Source organism: Panthera uncia, chromosome D2, assembly GCF_023721935.1.
Source record: "Panthera uncia isolate 11264 chromosome D2, Puncia_PCG_1.0, whole genome shotgun sequence".
Classification (NCBI taxonomy): domain Eukaryota; kingdom Metazoa; phylum Chordata; class Mammalia; order Carnivora; family Felidae; genus Panthera; species Panthera uncia.
This window is the reverse complement of record NC_064818.1, coordinates 50,741,680-50,756,919: the sequence shown is the minus strand read 5'-3', so window position 1 is coordinate 50,756,919 and position 15,240 is coordinate 50,741,680. Positions and strand designations below refer to the sequence as shown.

Here is a 15,240-nt window from a genome sequence, read left to right as displayed (position 1 = left end):
TAATTCTTAATTACTTCAAACATAATGTAACGACAGGGGTGCCTGGGTAGCTCAGTTAAGTGCCCGACTTTGGCTCAGGTCATGATCTCAACATTTGTGACTTTGAGCCCTGCATTGGACTCCATGTTGACAGTGCAGAGCCTGTTTGAGATTCTCTCCCTCCCTCCCTGCCCCTTCCCCTTATGTGCTTGCTCTCTCTCAAAACACATAAACTAAAAACAAAACAAAAAAACCCAATGTAGCTACATAGTTAGGAAAAAAAGGATAAAAGGTAACAGTAAAGACTCTCTCTCCACCTCAGCCTGAATCCTCTCAGTTCTCAAATCTTCTATAGACTCGTTTTCTAATGTGTCCTTCCAAAGATTTTTTTAAAGGAATAAGCAAATGTTTATATAATTTTCCCATCCCATTTCCTCCTAGTGGTAATATATTATAAGCACTGTTCTACATCTTTTAAAAATATATATACATTAGAACTATCTTCATATCAGTAGGTAAACAGCTTTCATTCTTTTTTATAGCTCTATAGTATTCCATTATGGATGTTCCCTAATTTATTCAACCGATTCCATACTTAGACATTTGATTCCATTCTCATTATTAAATATACCATGAACAACAAATAACTTCATAGACATATTGCTGTACTTAGGTGCAAATATATCTTAAGATAAACTCCTGGAATTGGAACCACTGAGTCAATGAATACATATATTTGTAATCTTAACAGATACTAATTGCCTTCCATAACAATTTTTATAGCCTAGCCAGAATATATGAAAATGGCTCATTTATCATCCTGGATGTTATGCTGTTAAATCACTTATGGACCTTTCTGTGAATCAAATATATCAGGATTGTTTCCTTGTGGTAGGGGTGGGGCAGAGTGTCAGAGATTGACTAGGAGGGGCACAAAGAGGGGCGTTGGGTACATTGCCAACTTACTGTCTCAGTTGCAAATCCACCCTTCTTTGCCCAACTTTGTGACTCTGAAACTGGATCCTGTAAACATTTTTCCTTTGGAACATTAGGCTTTTTCAACAGAAGGCACAGGAGTGACAGCACAAGGCTATTGTGTCAGGAAGACTCCTTCCTTCTAGATTCCAGCCTCCATTATGACCTTTTAAGCATTGGAGCTCAGCAGCCTGTACATGTCTAGTTGTGTCCTCCGGCCTCTCTATCCCCACCAACTCAGCTTCTCCACACCAGTTCCCACCTGCCCTCTGGCAAGTTCCTCTGAAACAACTGTGGTAGCCGCACCCTTTTCAAAGTGTCTGAATCTCAGCCTTTTAGGAAAAGAGACATTCTCTAATTTCTGGTTCCCTTATTTTCTACCCTCCTTCAGCTTAGAAGCAGTAGCTGTTTTGCCCCTGCTACTTTTCTTTAAAGTTGTCTTCATTTACTTCGTATCAGCTAACAATTTCTTATATTACATTTTTCTTGTTCAAATAGCTGATGTGATTTCTGTCTGACTGTACCCTGGCTGATGTGTTACATGTGATCATCTTGCAAAAATTCGACTTCTACTTAAAAATTGTGCACTTTTGTAGGTCTAATTTTTGGTATACAATTATCTGAATTGGTAAATACACAGATACATACAAATACACTGATAAATGTGTATTACTGAAGGATCATGAACATATTACCTCTTAGTTCCTGTTATAGATCGTTTCTTGCTAATTTTAAGCTAGAGACAGTCCATATTTAAATGGCACTTTTTTTTTTTAATTTTTTTTTAACGTTTATTTATTTTTGAGACAGAGGCAGACAGAGCATGAACGGGGGAGGGTCACAGAGAGAGGGAGACACAGAATCTGAAACAGGCTCCAGGCTCTGAGCTGTCAGCACAGAGCCCGATGCGGGGCTCGAACCCACAGACTGTGAGATCATGACCTGAGCCGAAGTCGGACACTTAACCGACCAAGCCACCCAGGCGCCCCAACAGGTCACATTTTCTAAGGGTTCAAAGTATTCCACAGTTGTCTTAGATTATACTCTTAAAAATTAAATATCTCAAAGTAGGCTTATTCTCCATTTTACCCCAGGACTTGAGAATGTCTGGAGCATAGAGGAATTCAACAAACACCTGGTTAAGTGTAGTATATATTGCAGACACACGGTAACCTTAGCAGGCTGTTATCAGGAAGAGGCTTAAATCCACATGGGGTTGACCAGAATGACAGCCTAACCTCTGCTGCCTGTCCAAAGCTTCTACAGACATTCAGTTGCAAACCCTTTCTCTCTTCCCTTTGCTCGGAATCTTTGTTCCGGGAAGGCAGTTAAACAAGACATTTTATCACTCTGCCATTTCTAATGGGTGTATAGGGTGGCAGGTCAGAGAAGAGGCAACCCTGAGATCCCAGGAGACCAAAGGAAGGTTATGGGCAAACCAACCTCTACTTAAATTGGCACAGATTGTTGCTCTGTATATCAAACTGTTGTAGAATGTTACCTCACTTAATTCTAATAACCAGGGATAGGTTTTATGATCTTAAAGTAACTTGCCACACAAATATCAGAATATGTATCTGGGACTGTCTGTCGTTTCTCCTTTGCTAGTCTCTCAGATGGGGGCAATGAAATAACCTAGGGAAAAAAATCTCCATGGATGGAAGGGCCTTTATTTGATGTACTCATTCTAGAAGATTCTAACCTTCAGAAACTTAAATTCTTAGTATCTCAGAGGAAGCAACTTTTTTAACGTATCCCCAGCCCACTTGAATACACTTTAAGATACCCTGCAGCATGAGACCACCCACAGTTCTTGTGTGGTTGCTTGTCTAATCATAGTGCAAGTGGCTGAGGGGGTATATATTTTAAAAATCAGAATGTAGTTGGAATTTGGGCTAGCTTACTTGCAAAATTAAGACAATTCCTCTTCAGTTTTTAAAAATTCAGATTATTTTTACTAAAAGTCTCACTGACATCTTGGTAACTAGGATTAAAAAACAACTATATAGGTGCAGAATTAACATTTTTGGAGTTGTGCAACAGACAAAGTACACCTAGAGAACATAAAAATTCTTTATTTAACCTAATCCAGCCAGTATTGAGATAGTCTGCTATATTAAAAACAAGACGTTTAAAAAAATTACAGCACAGTTAGCAGGGCAGTGACTAATTAAGTCACCAAGTTTAATTTTATATTCTTCACAGTCATTTGATAATCATGTAATGAGGAACAATATTTTCGGCCACTTTGGAGATAAGTTAACTTCTGCAAAGAAGAGAATTCTACTAGTTGTCACTGAATTTTATAAAAGAGGTTTAAAACATTAAAGTTTATAGAAGTAACACAGTAAAGCAATGTGAAATTAAACAGGAAAACACAAAATATACCCACCCATCCCCAAAGTCTGTGACATCCCGTTAATCTGTCCCCTAACACCATTCTCTTACCTCTCCTTTCCCTTTTCATAGAGCACGAACAGACTAACAATTAAGAAACAGCTACTGCTCTGTAGGGGCTATTTCGAGCCTAAAGTGCCTCTATTCCTTTAATTTCTCAGTTAACCCTAGAAATGGTCTTCTGAGATAGAAGTATTACTTGGATTTCAGAGATGAAGAAAACTGTAGCTGAGAGAAAGCTACTTGGCCAAGGTATACATCCAGTTATTAAAAGCAGAATCAGAATTGGAACCCAGGTCCATCTAACTTTAGTCAGCCCATGCTCTTCTATTGTTCATGGTGGTGCAAGCCACCTTTCTGAAGACTGGTACACAGAACTTTCTGAGCGAAGGTTTTTGGGATTTAAAAGTCTTCAATTCCAGGGCTAGAGGCCACTCTGGTCCCCAGGCACTTGCAATTCCCTCCCCATAGCTCTAGAAAACCCTCCCTGCTGCCCCCAAAGGATTAGAGTTGTTTCCTTGGCCCTCAAGAACCCTGATGCCAATAAACACAAAAGCAGCTACCCCCCCCCCCCCCCCATCTTGGGCATGAAAGTAGTAACTGGGGAACAGTGTGCTTGTATAATTTTATTAAAGGTTGCCTAAAAGCTGTTCTATATAACAAAATTATGCAGGAAATATCTACTATGTCTTTTTATATTGAAAATTAAAGAAAAGCCAATATATTTTATAATTACAGCAATATAATCTAAGTTATTTTTATATATACTCATAGATTTTATATTTCCCCTTTACAACTGCAGCAGTGTTCTTAATAAGGCTCACTGTCAGTCAAATATTCCCTTCCTCCCAAAATAATTACAACTCTGAATGTTCAACAGTCATTCACATAAACTTTATAAGACAGGATTAAGACATTCATACTATAGAAAGGTACCAGTCTTAAATTACTAAAGTTAACATACATTATTGCAATCTAACATAGCTCAATCTATATTTGCTACACTCCTAAAGAGAAGTGGCCATGTATCAGTAAGGGAAACGTTTATTATTGTCATGCATTATATACTGTGAACAAGAAAATAAATAGGGTTTTTGGAACTATCTTTTAAAAATTTTAGTTAATGAAAATAACTGCAAGACCATTCAGATTGAACAACATTAAAAGGGCCACTATTAAAAATGGCTTAAAATAAATAATTGCTTTTTTAAAAATGAACGTAAAAACTAGTTAAACAGTGATTAAGGTGCTAGCCTCATCAACACGACAAGCAATTAAAATCTAAAAACATTAGTATTGGATTTAATAAATGGACTTAAGCCAAAAAACAATAACCTCAATATTTACTCAAGACTTCTTGTTTTCATAATGATCTTCTTGCTGACTGATATAAAAACAAAGAGCTCAAGTAAACCTCACCTTGGTTTACTCACTGCTGGTTTTCTATCTGTTGAAACTAGATGGTAAACTGCATAAAAGCAGAAACCAAATCTGTCTTGCTCACCACTGTATCCCACAGCACTTTGTACAATGCCTGGGCAAATAGGAGGTGATCAACAAATACCTGAATAACTGAATCAATGAAAGAGAAGAGTAAAATAACTTTATTGATTTTTTTTTTTGCAAACCGTTCTCTGTGCTCAAACTACTATAAACTGGCAGCTCTAATTTCTAGAAATATGGATTTAAAAACTGTACTCCAGTGATTGAAGGACCTGACGACTCTCTCCCTTTCTCTCTCTTGCATGCACGCGCGCACACACACACACACACACACACGACTACATGAGTCAAAATTACATTATGAGCTATGAGATGTCGACATTATATAAATAAAATTTAATAGTGAAAAAGTGATTTGGAAGCCCTGTGAATTTTTACCCTACACATTTTGGAGGACGTCACATGGGTTAAGAAAAACACAACAAAATTGCATTTGTTCAGATAATCATTTGAATGTTTACATACATTTTTGGTTTGTTATTTTTTATAACTAATTTACATTTCCTCATATTAACATATATTCCTGTTTAGCATGTAATCAAATTATGCCAGTGAGAAAAATCCTCATAGTACCTTCATTGAGTTGCTGATTCTAAGAAAACACTGAACATGAACATGTACAAAAGAGGCATCTGAATAAAACAGCATGTGCATTTTTAAATATTTGCACAGTTTGATCTTTACATTTCTGTCTGGAGAAAATATGAACAAAACCCAGGTCTACCATGCTAAGATAATGGTTCAGATGACTGCCATAAAAGAAGTACATACAAAACAATGAAAACAAATCACAACCTTAGGTTCCGTGATTACTGAGAGGATTTCCCCTGCCCTAAGTGCTTTATTCTATTTCTTAAAAATATGAGCAGCAGCTTATCATAAGTCTCCACTACTGTGCATTAATGATGGAATCAACAACACAACAGACTCATAAGGATGATAGGACTGCAGAACAACTAGAAGTCACAGTTTTATGCTTCTTCTTGCTCTGGATAATTTAGAATTTTGCGGTGTGCCTGACGTAAATATTGCTGTTGTTTGAAGTAAACCTTGAATGCTCCTTTTATGGCAACAAAAGCAATTCCACCCTAAAATAAAAATAAAAAGCTTTTTATAATGCAGATTTAGAGAAACATAATAACATAATTTTACTTAGATCAGAAAAGACATAGCCATTGCTGCTAATTCAGATGAACGCAAATGAGACAGTTCTCTTTTCTACTTAGGGGGTAAGACAGGCAGGATCACTACACCCAACAGAGATACCTTCCCTGTTTTTTTTTTTTTTTTTTTTAATATTTTTTTATTTTGAGAGCAAGAGAGAAAATCAAGCAGCCTCTGTGCTGCCAGTGCAGAGCCTGATGTGGGCTTGATCCTACGAACCGTGAGATCATGACCTGAGCCGAAATCAAGAGTCGGAGACGCTCAAATGACTGACCCACTCAGGTGCCCCCTTCCCTGTTCTCCTATTGAGGTAATCTTCTCTCCACTTAGCTTGACGTCCATTCTGATATAGCAGGGAGAAGGCTTGGGCACATGTGCAGGCTGCTATCAGAGAAGGGAAGTGGGAGGAATAACAATGATAGCAAACAATACAAGGGCGTATTATGTGCTAGCACTTCAAATGAACTATTTAATCCACCACATAACCTTGATGTAGCTACCAATATGATCTTCATTTTACAGGCACAGAGAAGTGAAGAAATTTGATTTAGGTTTCTCAGCAAGGCAGTATCTGTGATAGGATATGAACCAGGCAGTCTGATCCTAGAGCTGAAGCTATTCACCAAAATCTTGTTGGCAAGGATGGGTGTGATAATTCATGCCTATTCTAGGAGAGACATCACCTGCAGCATAGTTCCGGAAGGCCAGAAGTAATGCAATGGATCTTCCCCTCTTTCTTGCTATTGGATAACAGTGGGGATCAAATAGAACTTCAAGGCACAGAAGCCACAGAATGAGTATTTATGAAGTCCCACTGTTTTTTTTTTTTTGTTTTTTTTTTTTAAACACAGTTCCTTCTCTTTTGTATAGTTACATGGAAAAAAAAAAGGTAGTATTAAAACCATCTTACCAAGATTGTCCTTTGTAAATTAGAGTTAACACTACTGAACATCAGTTTACCAACTATTGTTGCGATAGTAGGAAAGACAAGGGCTCCACACAAAATTCGGGTAGCAGAGACGTGATCTGCTAAAGGATTAGCCTCAGCTGGAATTCGAGGAACAGGACAACCAATCCCTGTTGGGGGGAAAAAAGAAATGGAGGTATTAGTGCTAATAAATCACAATAGCTAAAATATCTTCACATGTTAAGATTCTTCCACAAGGTTAACCTGGTGTGCTCATTATAACCACAATTCAGGGCCTTACCTGGAAATATACTGTTCAAAATTTGTAGTTTATTTGAGTATTTGCGCCATAGTCTAAGCACGTAGTCTTCCCAGCGAATCATCTTGCCTAATATCAGCATGACAGGAATAGTAGGAAGTCCAATTAAAAGGAATAAAGGATCAGCTCTTTCCATAACATCCAGACCTTCTTTATGGCCTACAACCTGTGAAACAAACAGCATTCACTAGAATAATTTCCTTATCTAATGAAAGGCTGCATGCTTGAGCTGAATTCATTTTAGAGGAAATGGTAAATTTTGAAATAAAAATACAAAAAGTTTTAAAAATAAATCAGAATCAGTCCTGATTTATTTATGTGTCTCTCATTCAAAGGAAAAAAACCTCCTTCATATTATATTGGAATAAAAGCTTTAAAAAATAGTGGGGTGCCTGGGTGGCTCAGTCGGTTAAGCATCCAACTTCAGCTCAGGTCATGATCTTGTGGTTTGAGGGTTTGAGCCCCATGTTGGGCTTCTTGCTGTCAATGTGGAGCCTGTTTTGGATGCTCTGCCTCCTCCCCTGCTCATACTCTCTCTCTCTCTCAAAAATAAATATTGAAAAAAAAAAATGGTTGAGGGCACATGCACCCCAATGTTCATAGCAGCACTATTAACAATAGCCAAAGTATGGAAAGAGCCCAATGTCCATTGATGAAGGGATAAATATGTGGTATATATATATATACAATGGAGTATTACTCGGCAATCATAAAGAATGAAATCTTGCCATTTGCAACTATGTGGATGGAACTAAAGGGTATTGAAAGACAAGTATCATATGACTTCACTCATGAGGACTTTAAGATACAGATGAACACAAGGGACGGAGGGAGACAAAACATAAAAGACTCTTAAATATGGAGAACAAACAGAAGGTTACTGGAGGGGTTGTGGGAGGCAGGATGGGCTAAATGGGTAAGGGGAGTTAAGGAATCTACTCCTGAAATCATTGTTGCCCTGCTAATTTGGATGTAAATTAAAAAAAAAGGTTGACCCACATTGATTACATTTCAATAGAGGGAAGGGGATTTCTGGTTATTTTATTCCTTTTATTTGATATGGTTAGACTAGGCTATAATTCTAGGTCCTGTTTGTCCTCCAGCAGAGCATCTGTTTTTCTGCTCTTCCTACTAGGGTAAGCATAACCAAGGGGCAGAACCAGCCTTTAGGAGATGGCCCAAAAGCTCACTTCTCTTTGGTTCTTTCTCCATATTCAGTGATCTCTGGTATAGAGTGATTTTTCTGGCTGGCTAAATGCTTGTTCTACAGACCAAATTCTGCTAAAATTCAATTCTAAGATCTACATTTGAGTGACTGCAGTTTTTGCTACAGGTTCCGGTCATTTTTCTGATCTAGGAACCCTAGGGTATCCTAACTCTAGGGTAATGAAGCCAAAACAATCCTTTCCCTCTCATCTGGGTCTTAGGGTTATTTCTCCACTGGTTTAGATCCCAGAGGGCAAGAAGGATATGATTATTTTTTTAAAATGTTTATTTATTTTTGAGAGAGCGAGTGAGCACGAGGGAGGGGCAGAGAGAGAGAGGGAGAGAGAGAATCCCAAGCAAGCTCTGTGCTATTAGCTCAGAGCCCAGCTCAGGGTTTGAACCTATGAACCGTGAGATCATGACCTGAGCTGAAACCAAGAGTTGGTCACTCAAATGAGCCACCCAGGCACCCCAGGATATGATTCTTACTTGTGAATCTCCATACATTCCCCTCCCAGGAAAATTCTTTTTACTCCATCTTGGCCTTATACTTCTCTCAACATCTCCATTTTATTGGTGAGCTTCTTAGTTTTAACTGGAGAACTTCCCTGAAAATTCTCTTTCAAACATCTCAAATGATCTTCCCTTTAGCCAAAGTCTCAATCGCTTCCAAATTAAACCTATTTCTCTAAAGGATTATTTTTGGCAGTTATGACAGAAGAGGACGATTTCAGAATCTTGGGCTTTTAGCCCACCCAGGTATCACAGTGAGGACAGCTTGCTAGGAAGACACTACTATAAAAACTCCAAATAGTTTTTCTGATCACACTTGAGGAGTAAGCCATGAAGAGAGGACTGGAAAGAAACTGTCTCTTTGAAAGCGAGGAGGTAAAAGGAAGGAAGGATAGGCAAGAAGGGAAGGAAAGAAAGAAGGCAGGGAAAACTAAAAGTGCCAGGTACACTCAGGAAACAAGCTCATGAAAAAGTAAATGGGATTTTTTTTTTTTTTTTTTCAAAAACGAGATGCTCTTCATGTCAACTATCATAGCAAATTTTTTTACTACTACATAGCAAATTTTTCACTACTACAAGGACGTGTGAAATAAGGTCAAGCTGAGAATGGTAAGAACAAATTGAAATTCTAGACAACACACTCAATCCAGGTAAAAATATTTTATAAGTACATGGAGAACACCAAAATGGATGCTTTAAAATCTGAGCTAGGGATATAGTCCAGGTTTGTGCTTCATTATCTAACCACAGTGTAATATTAAAGGGCAGGAGGCCAGCCTCTTCTCAGTGGCCAAAAACCAGGTATAGGTATCTAATATTCTTCTGTGTCTCCTTGTAGAAACTTGACACCTTGTATGTGAAGGATGACTGTTCTGAGTTGCCCTAAAGTGAAAGAGTCTGGTTCACAATACAGTTGATCCTTGAACAACATGAGTTTTGTATATAACTGGTCCACTTATATATAACTTTTCTTGATTTGTCAGTGCCCCTAATCCCCATGTTGTTCAAGGGTACACCGTATTTCATAAACCCTAATCCCATACTAGGGACAAATGTGGATTAGCCCAGAGATTGTGTATTTACCTATGCTTTTTGAGGAATATTTCATTTTTATATCATTTTATTTTTTTTTCTTTTTTAATATTTATCTTGGAGAGAGAGAGAGAGAGCACAAGTAGGGGAGGTTCAGAAAGAGAGGTAGACACAGAATCTGAAGCAGGCTCCAGACTCTGAGCTGTCAGCACAGAGTCGGACAAGGGGCTTGAACCCACCAGCTGTGAGACCATGACCTGAGCCGAAGTCGGAGGCTAAACCAACTGAGCCACCCAGGCGCACCTCGTTCTATTATTTTCAGTTTAATGATCACATATAAAGTTACAACTAAATGTGATTTAAATATTCTCAAAGTGCTAGCAAATAAATTCAGAAATCTGAAAAATCCCTTTTGTGGGTTATGCTATTTTTAAACTTTGGGGTTTAGAAATATAAAGCAGAGTGAATATTCAGGTACAGACTATAGTAAGGCACAGTTTATTTCTCATGGGTAGTGGTAAAAACCTTACAACCAGGTATCTCAGAGTGAGGAAACAAAAAAGGAAATAGGGCAAACTGAGCAAAAGGCCCACTGCCCAATTTCTTATACCTAAAGTCGACAGAGATGCTTTATACTCAAGCTGGGCTCACCATGCACGCATACCTGCATGCATTCATTCAACTGAATACTGACTGTGTGCCAGAAATAGGCCTAGGTGTTGCGGATAAAATGGTGAGCTAAACAGATGTCTTTTGGAGAGGAGAGAGACAAATCAAACAAGCATGCAAATATAAATGCTAAAATGGAAACAATAGTATAACTATAGTATACCCCCTGCTACTATAATCAGACTCAAGGGCAGTAAATGAGGACTGAGTAAAGCAATGGGGCTGATTTAACTTTGGTCAAAACAAACCCAGCATACCTTGTGTATCATCAGGAACATTCTGGTTTTATGCTCCAAGATTTCAAAACAGGTTATTTTTAAGACTTCAATTTGGGGGTGAGATTCAGGAACTATAGAATGTCTTCTCTAAGAATTTGTTATCTGTGTATAAAATAAAGGCCTAGGAATTGTAGGTTTAAAGAAAGGTTTGTTTCTCTGCTTGAGGCCTAAAAGCTAGTTCTTCATATCCAGGAGTTCACCAATGTTGAAAGGCTAAGAGTTTTAACCTGATCTTTTTTTTTTTTTCTAATTTTAGAGAGAAAGAAGAGTGCAAGTGGGGGGAAAGGGCAGAGGAAGAGAGAGACTTTAAAAATTATTTATTTATTTATTTATTTATTTATTTACTTACTTACTTACTTACTTACAGAGAGAAAGAGACATGGGAAGGGCAGAGAGAGAGGGGGGCAGAAAGAAAGGGAGACAGAATCCCAAGCAGGCTCTGCACAGCTCAAACTTACAAACCATAAGTTCATGACCTGAGCTGAAACCAAGAGTCAGCTGCTTAACTGACTGAGCCACTCAGGTGTCTGAGAGAGAGACTCTTAAGCAGGTTCCATACTCAGTGCAGAGCCTAACAAGGGGCTCAATTCCATGGGATCATGACCTGAGCCAAAATCAAGAGTCGGATGCTCAACCGACTGAGCCACCCAGGCACCCCCTAATCTGATCTTTTAAATCACTTCCTTTTAGGACCCTACTTTTATTTTTTAAATTATTATTATTATTATTTTAAAATCTACCTTTTTTCCTAAGTTCATTCACTTATTTTGAGAGAGAGAGAGAGACAACAAGCATGGGGGAAGGGGCAGAGAGAGAAGGGAGAGAGAAAATTCTAAGCAGGCTCCCGCACTGTCAGTGCAGAGCCCGATGTGGGGCTCGATCCCACAAATTATGAGATCATGACCCAAGTAGAAACCAAGAGTCGGACGCTTAACTGACTGAAACACCCAAGTGCTCCTATGGCCCTACTTTTAAATGGGAGAATGAACAGTGATGAATTAAGAGGTTTTCTTAGTCAGACTTAAGGATAGTTAAGTGTAGTGTATGAGTTAAGAACTGACAATGCTTATGGGGGTTATTTTTACACCAGAGGGAAAAATGGAACGAAAATGGACATGAAGGTGGTTGTTCCAGAGTAAAATGTTCCCACTGCCTGTGGAACAAAGTTTCACTTAAGAAGCCCTAGATTAGGGACAGGGGTCCTAATGCTTCTTCCTTACTGTGTGGTATTGGACACGTAAACTTGCCAAATCTGTAAGCTAGGAATAATTAATAGTATCTAGATCACACGATTGATGCAAGGTTTAAAAACATCAGTGCTGGAAGGTGTTTAGCCCAGTGCTGGGGGAAAAAAGTTACCTATCACATTGTCTTTTCTTTCTTCTTCTTTTTTTTTTTTTTTTTTTTAACGTTTATTTATTTTTGAGACAGAGAGAGACAAAGCATGAACGGGGGAGGGTCAGAGAGAGGGAGACACAGAATCTGAAACAGGCTCCAGGCTCTGAGCTGTCAGCACAGAGCCTGATGCGGGGCTCGAACTCACGGACCGCGAGATCATGACCTGAGCCGAAGTCGGCCGCTTAACCGACTGAGCCACCCAGGCGCCCCTCACATTGTCTTTTCAATAAAAAGATAAACAGAAGGTCTCAAGTTCCTCACAACTAATTGGGATTGAACTTAAGACTGGCTCGTGGAGAAATAAATGGGAAAAGAATAGTGGTCTGATTCCTTAACCTAATATACTTGTACTTTAGAGTAGTCGGAGAACAAAAGGAAAAGAAAACCGTCAAGGGTTAAAAAGAAAACCCTAAATACTGCTGATGGTATAAGTGGGGCACATTCCCTAACAAATATGCTCAGAAAGGTAAAAGTCTTCCCAATACAATTAAATCATATGATACTACCTATCTACCGTCTGTAATCTACTGTAATCTCTCTCATTCAGGGTTTTAAAAAAAATCTTTCCAAGTGCCACAGTGTATATGAAGATTATTTCTAAGTGGTAACACAAAATATATGTATCATCATAATTTTAGTCTTTTTCTTTACCATCACCATTAACCAACATGTTCATTTTTGTCTCCTTGCTTGTATCTCCTCTACAGATCCAAATTATTGCCTTCAAAAGTCAGCTCCAGACTTACTTTCTATGAAACTTCAAACGATCTTTCATTGTACTGAATTAAAATACTGTTTATGTAGTCTTCTGTACTCTTCATATTTGTTTACATAATGTTATAACTGTTCTCCAGTTGTTCACTTACGTACACCTTGTCTTAGAACTATATTCCTTGGGCCTGGGAATCATTAACAAATTTCTTTTAAGATTGAGCGACGCTTGGAGTCTTTGGGTAGCTCAGTTGGTTAAGCGTCTGACTCTTGTACAGTTAGTGGCTTTAAGCCCCACATCGGGCTCCAAGCTGGCAGTGTGGAGCCTGCTTTGGATCCTCTCCCTCTCTCTCAAATTAAAAAAAAAAAAGATTGAGTGAGCCTAAAATCTTTCCTCAAAAAGAGCCATCCTATTTCTTGTAGTCAATTAGGTATTAAGAGAAATCACTCAATCTCATGGGACCTTAGTTTCCTCATCTGCAAAAAAATATACATATACATCCGTATTGTACATTCAATAATGTATATATTTGCTCTAAGTTTTTGTGTCTTCGTCAGTACTAGTGAATCACCTAAACCTCCCTGAACTAATGATGTACTCATTAATCAAAACTGGAGTTTTAATTTATTTTATTTAATTATTGCAGAGAATATAATCAAATAAACCTGCTACTACCTGACAGAACTAGTCATATAAAAAAAAACCCACGATATTTATGAAAGCCCTTTAAGTATTAGCCTCTGTGTATATGCTATAACAGGAATACCTAAGTGTAAGACAGTCTCTACTTTCAAGGAAATTACTTTTTAAAAATATTTGAGAGAGAGAGAGCAAGAGAGAGTGTGAGTGGGTGCAAGCAGGGGAGGGAAGGAGAGTGGAGAGAGAGAATCCAGTGCAGAGCCCCACGCGGGGCTTGATCCCACAAACTGTGAGATCAAGACCTGAGCCAAAATCAAGAGTCGGACGCTTAACCAACTGAGCCACCCAGTACCCCTCAAGGAAATTACCTTCTAATAGGAAAAGCAAAGGGCTGAATATAGGAAAAATTAAATAACTTCAGTAATCTATATCAATATCACTTGGTCAGCACAAGATTTGCTGCCATTTAAAGAATGACAGTGGCAGGAGTTGTCTGGTTAGTTTCAGGAGGGAAAAGCAGCTGAACTAAGCCTGAAAGGAGTTCAGATTTGGAGAAGTAGAGAAGGGAATGGAGAGACAGGTATGAAGCAGGGAGGGTGGCAAAAGTCAAAGGACAGAGGTAAAAAACTAAACAGGAGCAAAAGGATAGGATGCAGGGGACAGCCCAATAGGCCTCAAAGTAGAATGAAGTAAGACTATGAAGGATTTGGCATAACAAATCAGGTCAAGGAAATAGAATCTTTTTTTTTTTTTTTTTTTTTTAACGTTTATTTATTTTTGAGACAGAGAGAGACAGAGCATGAACGGGGGAGGGTCAGAGAGAGAGGGAGACACAGAATCGGAAGCAGGCTCCAGGCTCTGGGCCATCATCAGCCCAGAGCCCGACGCGGGGCTCGAACCCACGGACCGTGAGATCGTGACCTGAGCCGAAGTCGGACGCTTAACCGACTGAGCCACCCAGGCGCCCCTAAATAGAATCTTTTTTAAGTCAGTGGTTCTTAATCTTTTTTTTTTTTTTTAATTTTTTTAAACATTTATTTATTTTTGAGACAGAGCATGAACAGGGGAGGGGCAGAGAGAGAGGGAGACACAGAATCTGAGACAGGCTCCAGGCTCCAAACAGTCAGCACAGAGCCCGACGCGGGGCTTGAACTCACGGACCGTGAGATCATGACCTGAGCCGAAGTCGGATGCTCAACCGACCGAGCCACCCAGGCGCCCCAGTGGTTCTTAATCTTTATCCATTACACTCATGACAAATGATGGTTTATTATATGTAATTCATTCTAGTGACTACATCCAGATTTTGGGGGTATCCTCAACGCTTCATGAAGAAACCTTGCAATACTCTGTTTCACCATGACTAAACAACCAGAAAGGCTACTTACTATGGACCTGGCATAGGCAAGTTATGTGCAATTTCTAGAATATTACATAGTCTGTAAACTATTACTGAGTTACTTATGAAACACTTACCCAATCTAACTGCTGCACAGGAAAAGTCCTACTTAAGACAGAGGAGACAGCTTGGAGTAGATGTTGAAGGGAT

At 38.8% G+C, this 15,240-nt stretch overlaps 1 protein-coding gene across 1 annotated transcript in view; it reads right to left on the bottom strand.

Moving 5' to 3' along the window:
- Nucleotides 1-5,789: 5,789 nt before the first annotated feature.
- MARCHF5 (membrane associated ring-CH-type finger 5) overlaps nt 5,790-15,240 on the bottom strand; it is a 55,335-nt gene continuing 45,884 nt past the window's right edge. Inside the window, exons 4-6 of the mRNA XM_049646402.1 lie at nt 7,227-7,410; nt 6,929-7,095; nt 5,790-5,942 (exon numbers count right to left, since the gene is read on the bottom strand). Of these exons, the coding sequence (XP_049502359.1) occupies nt 5,826-5,942; nt 6,929-7,095; nt 7,227-7,410 (468 nt within the window). The 3' untranslated portion in view covers nt 5,790-5,825. The remainder of the gene's footprint in view (nt 5,943-6,928; nt 7,096-7,226; nt 7,411-15,240) is intronic.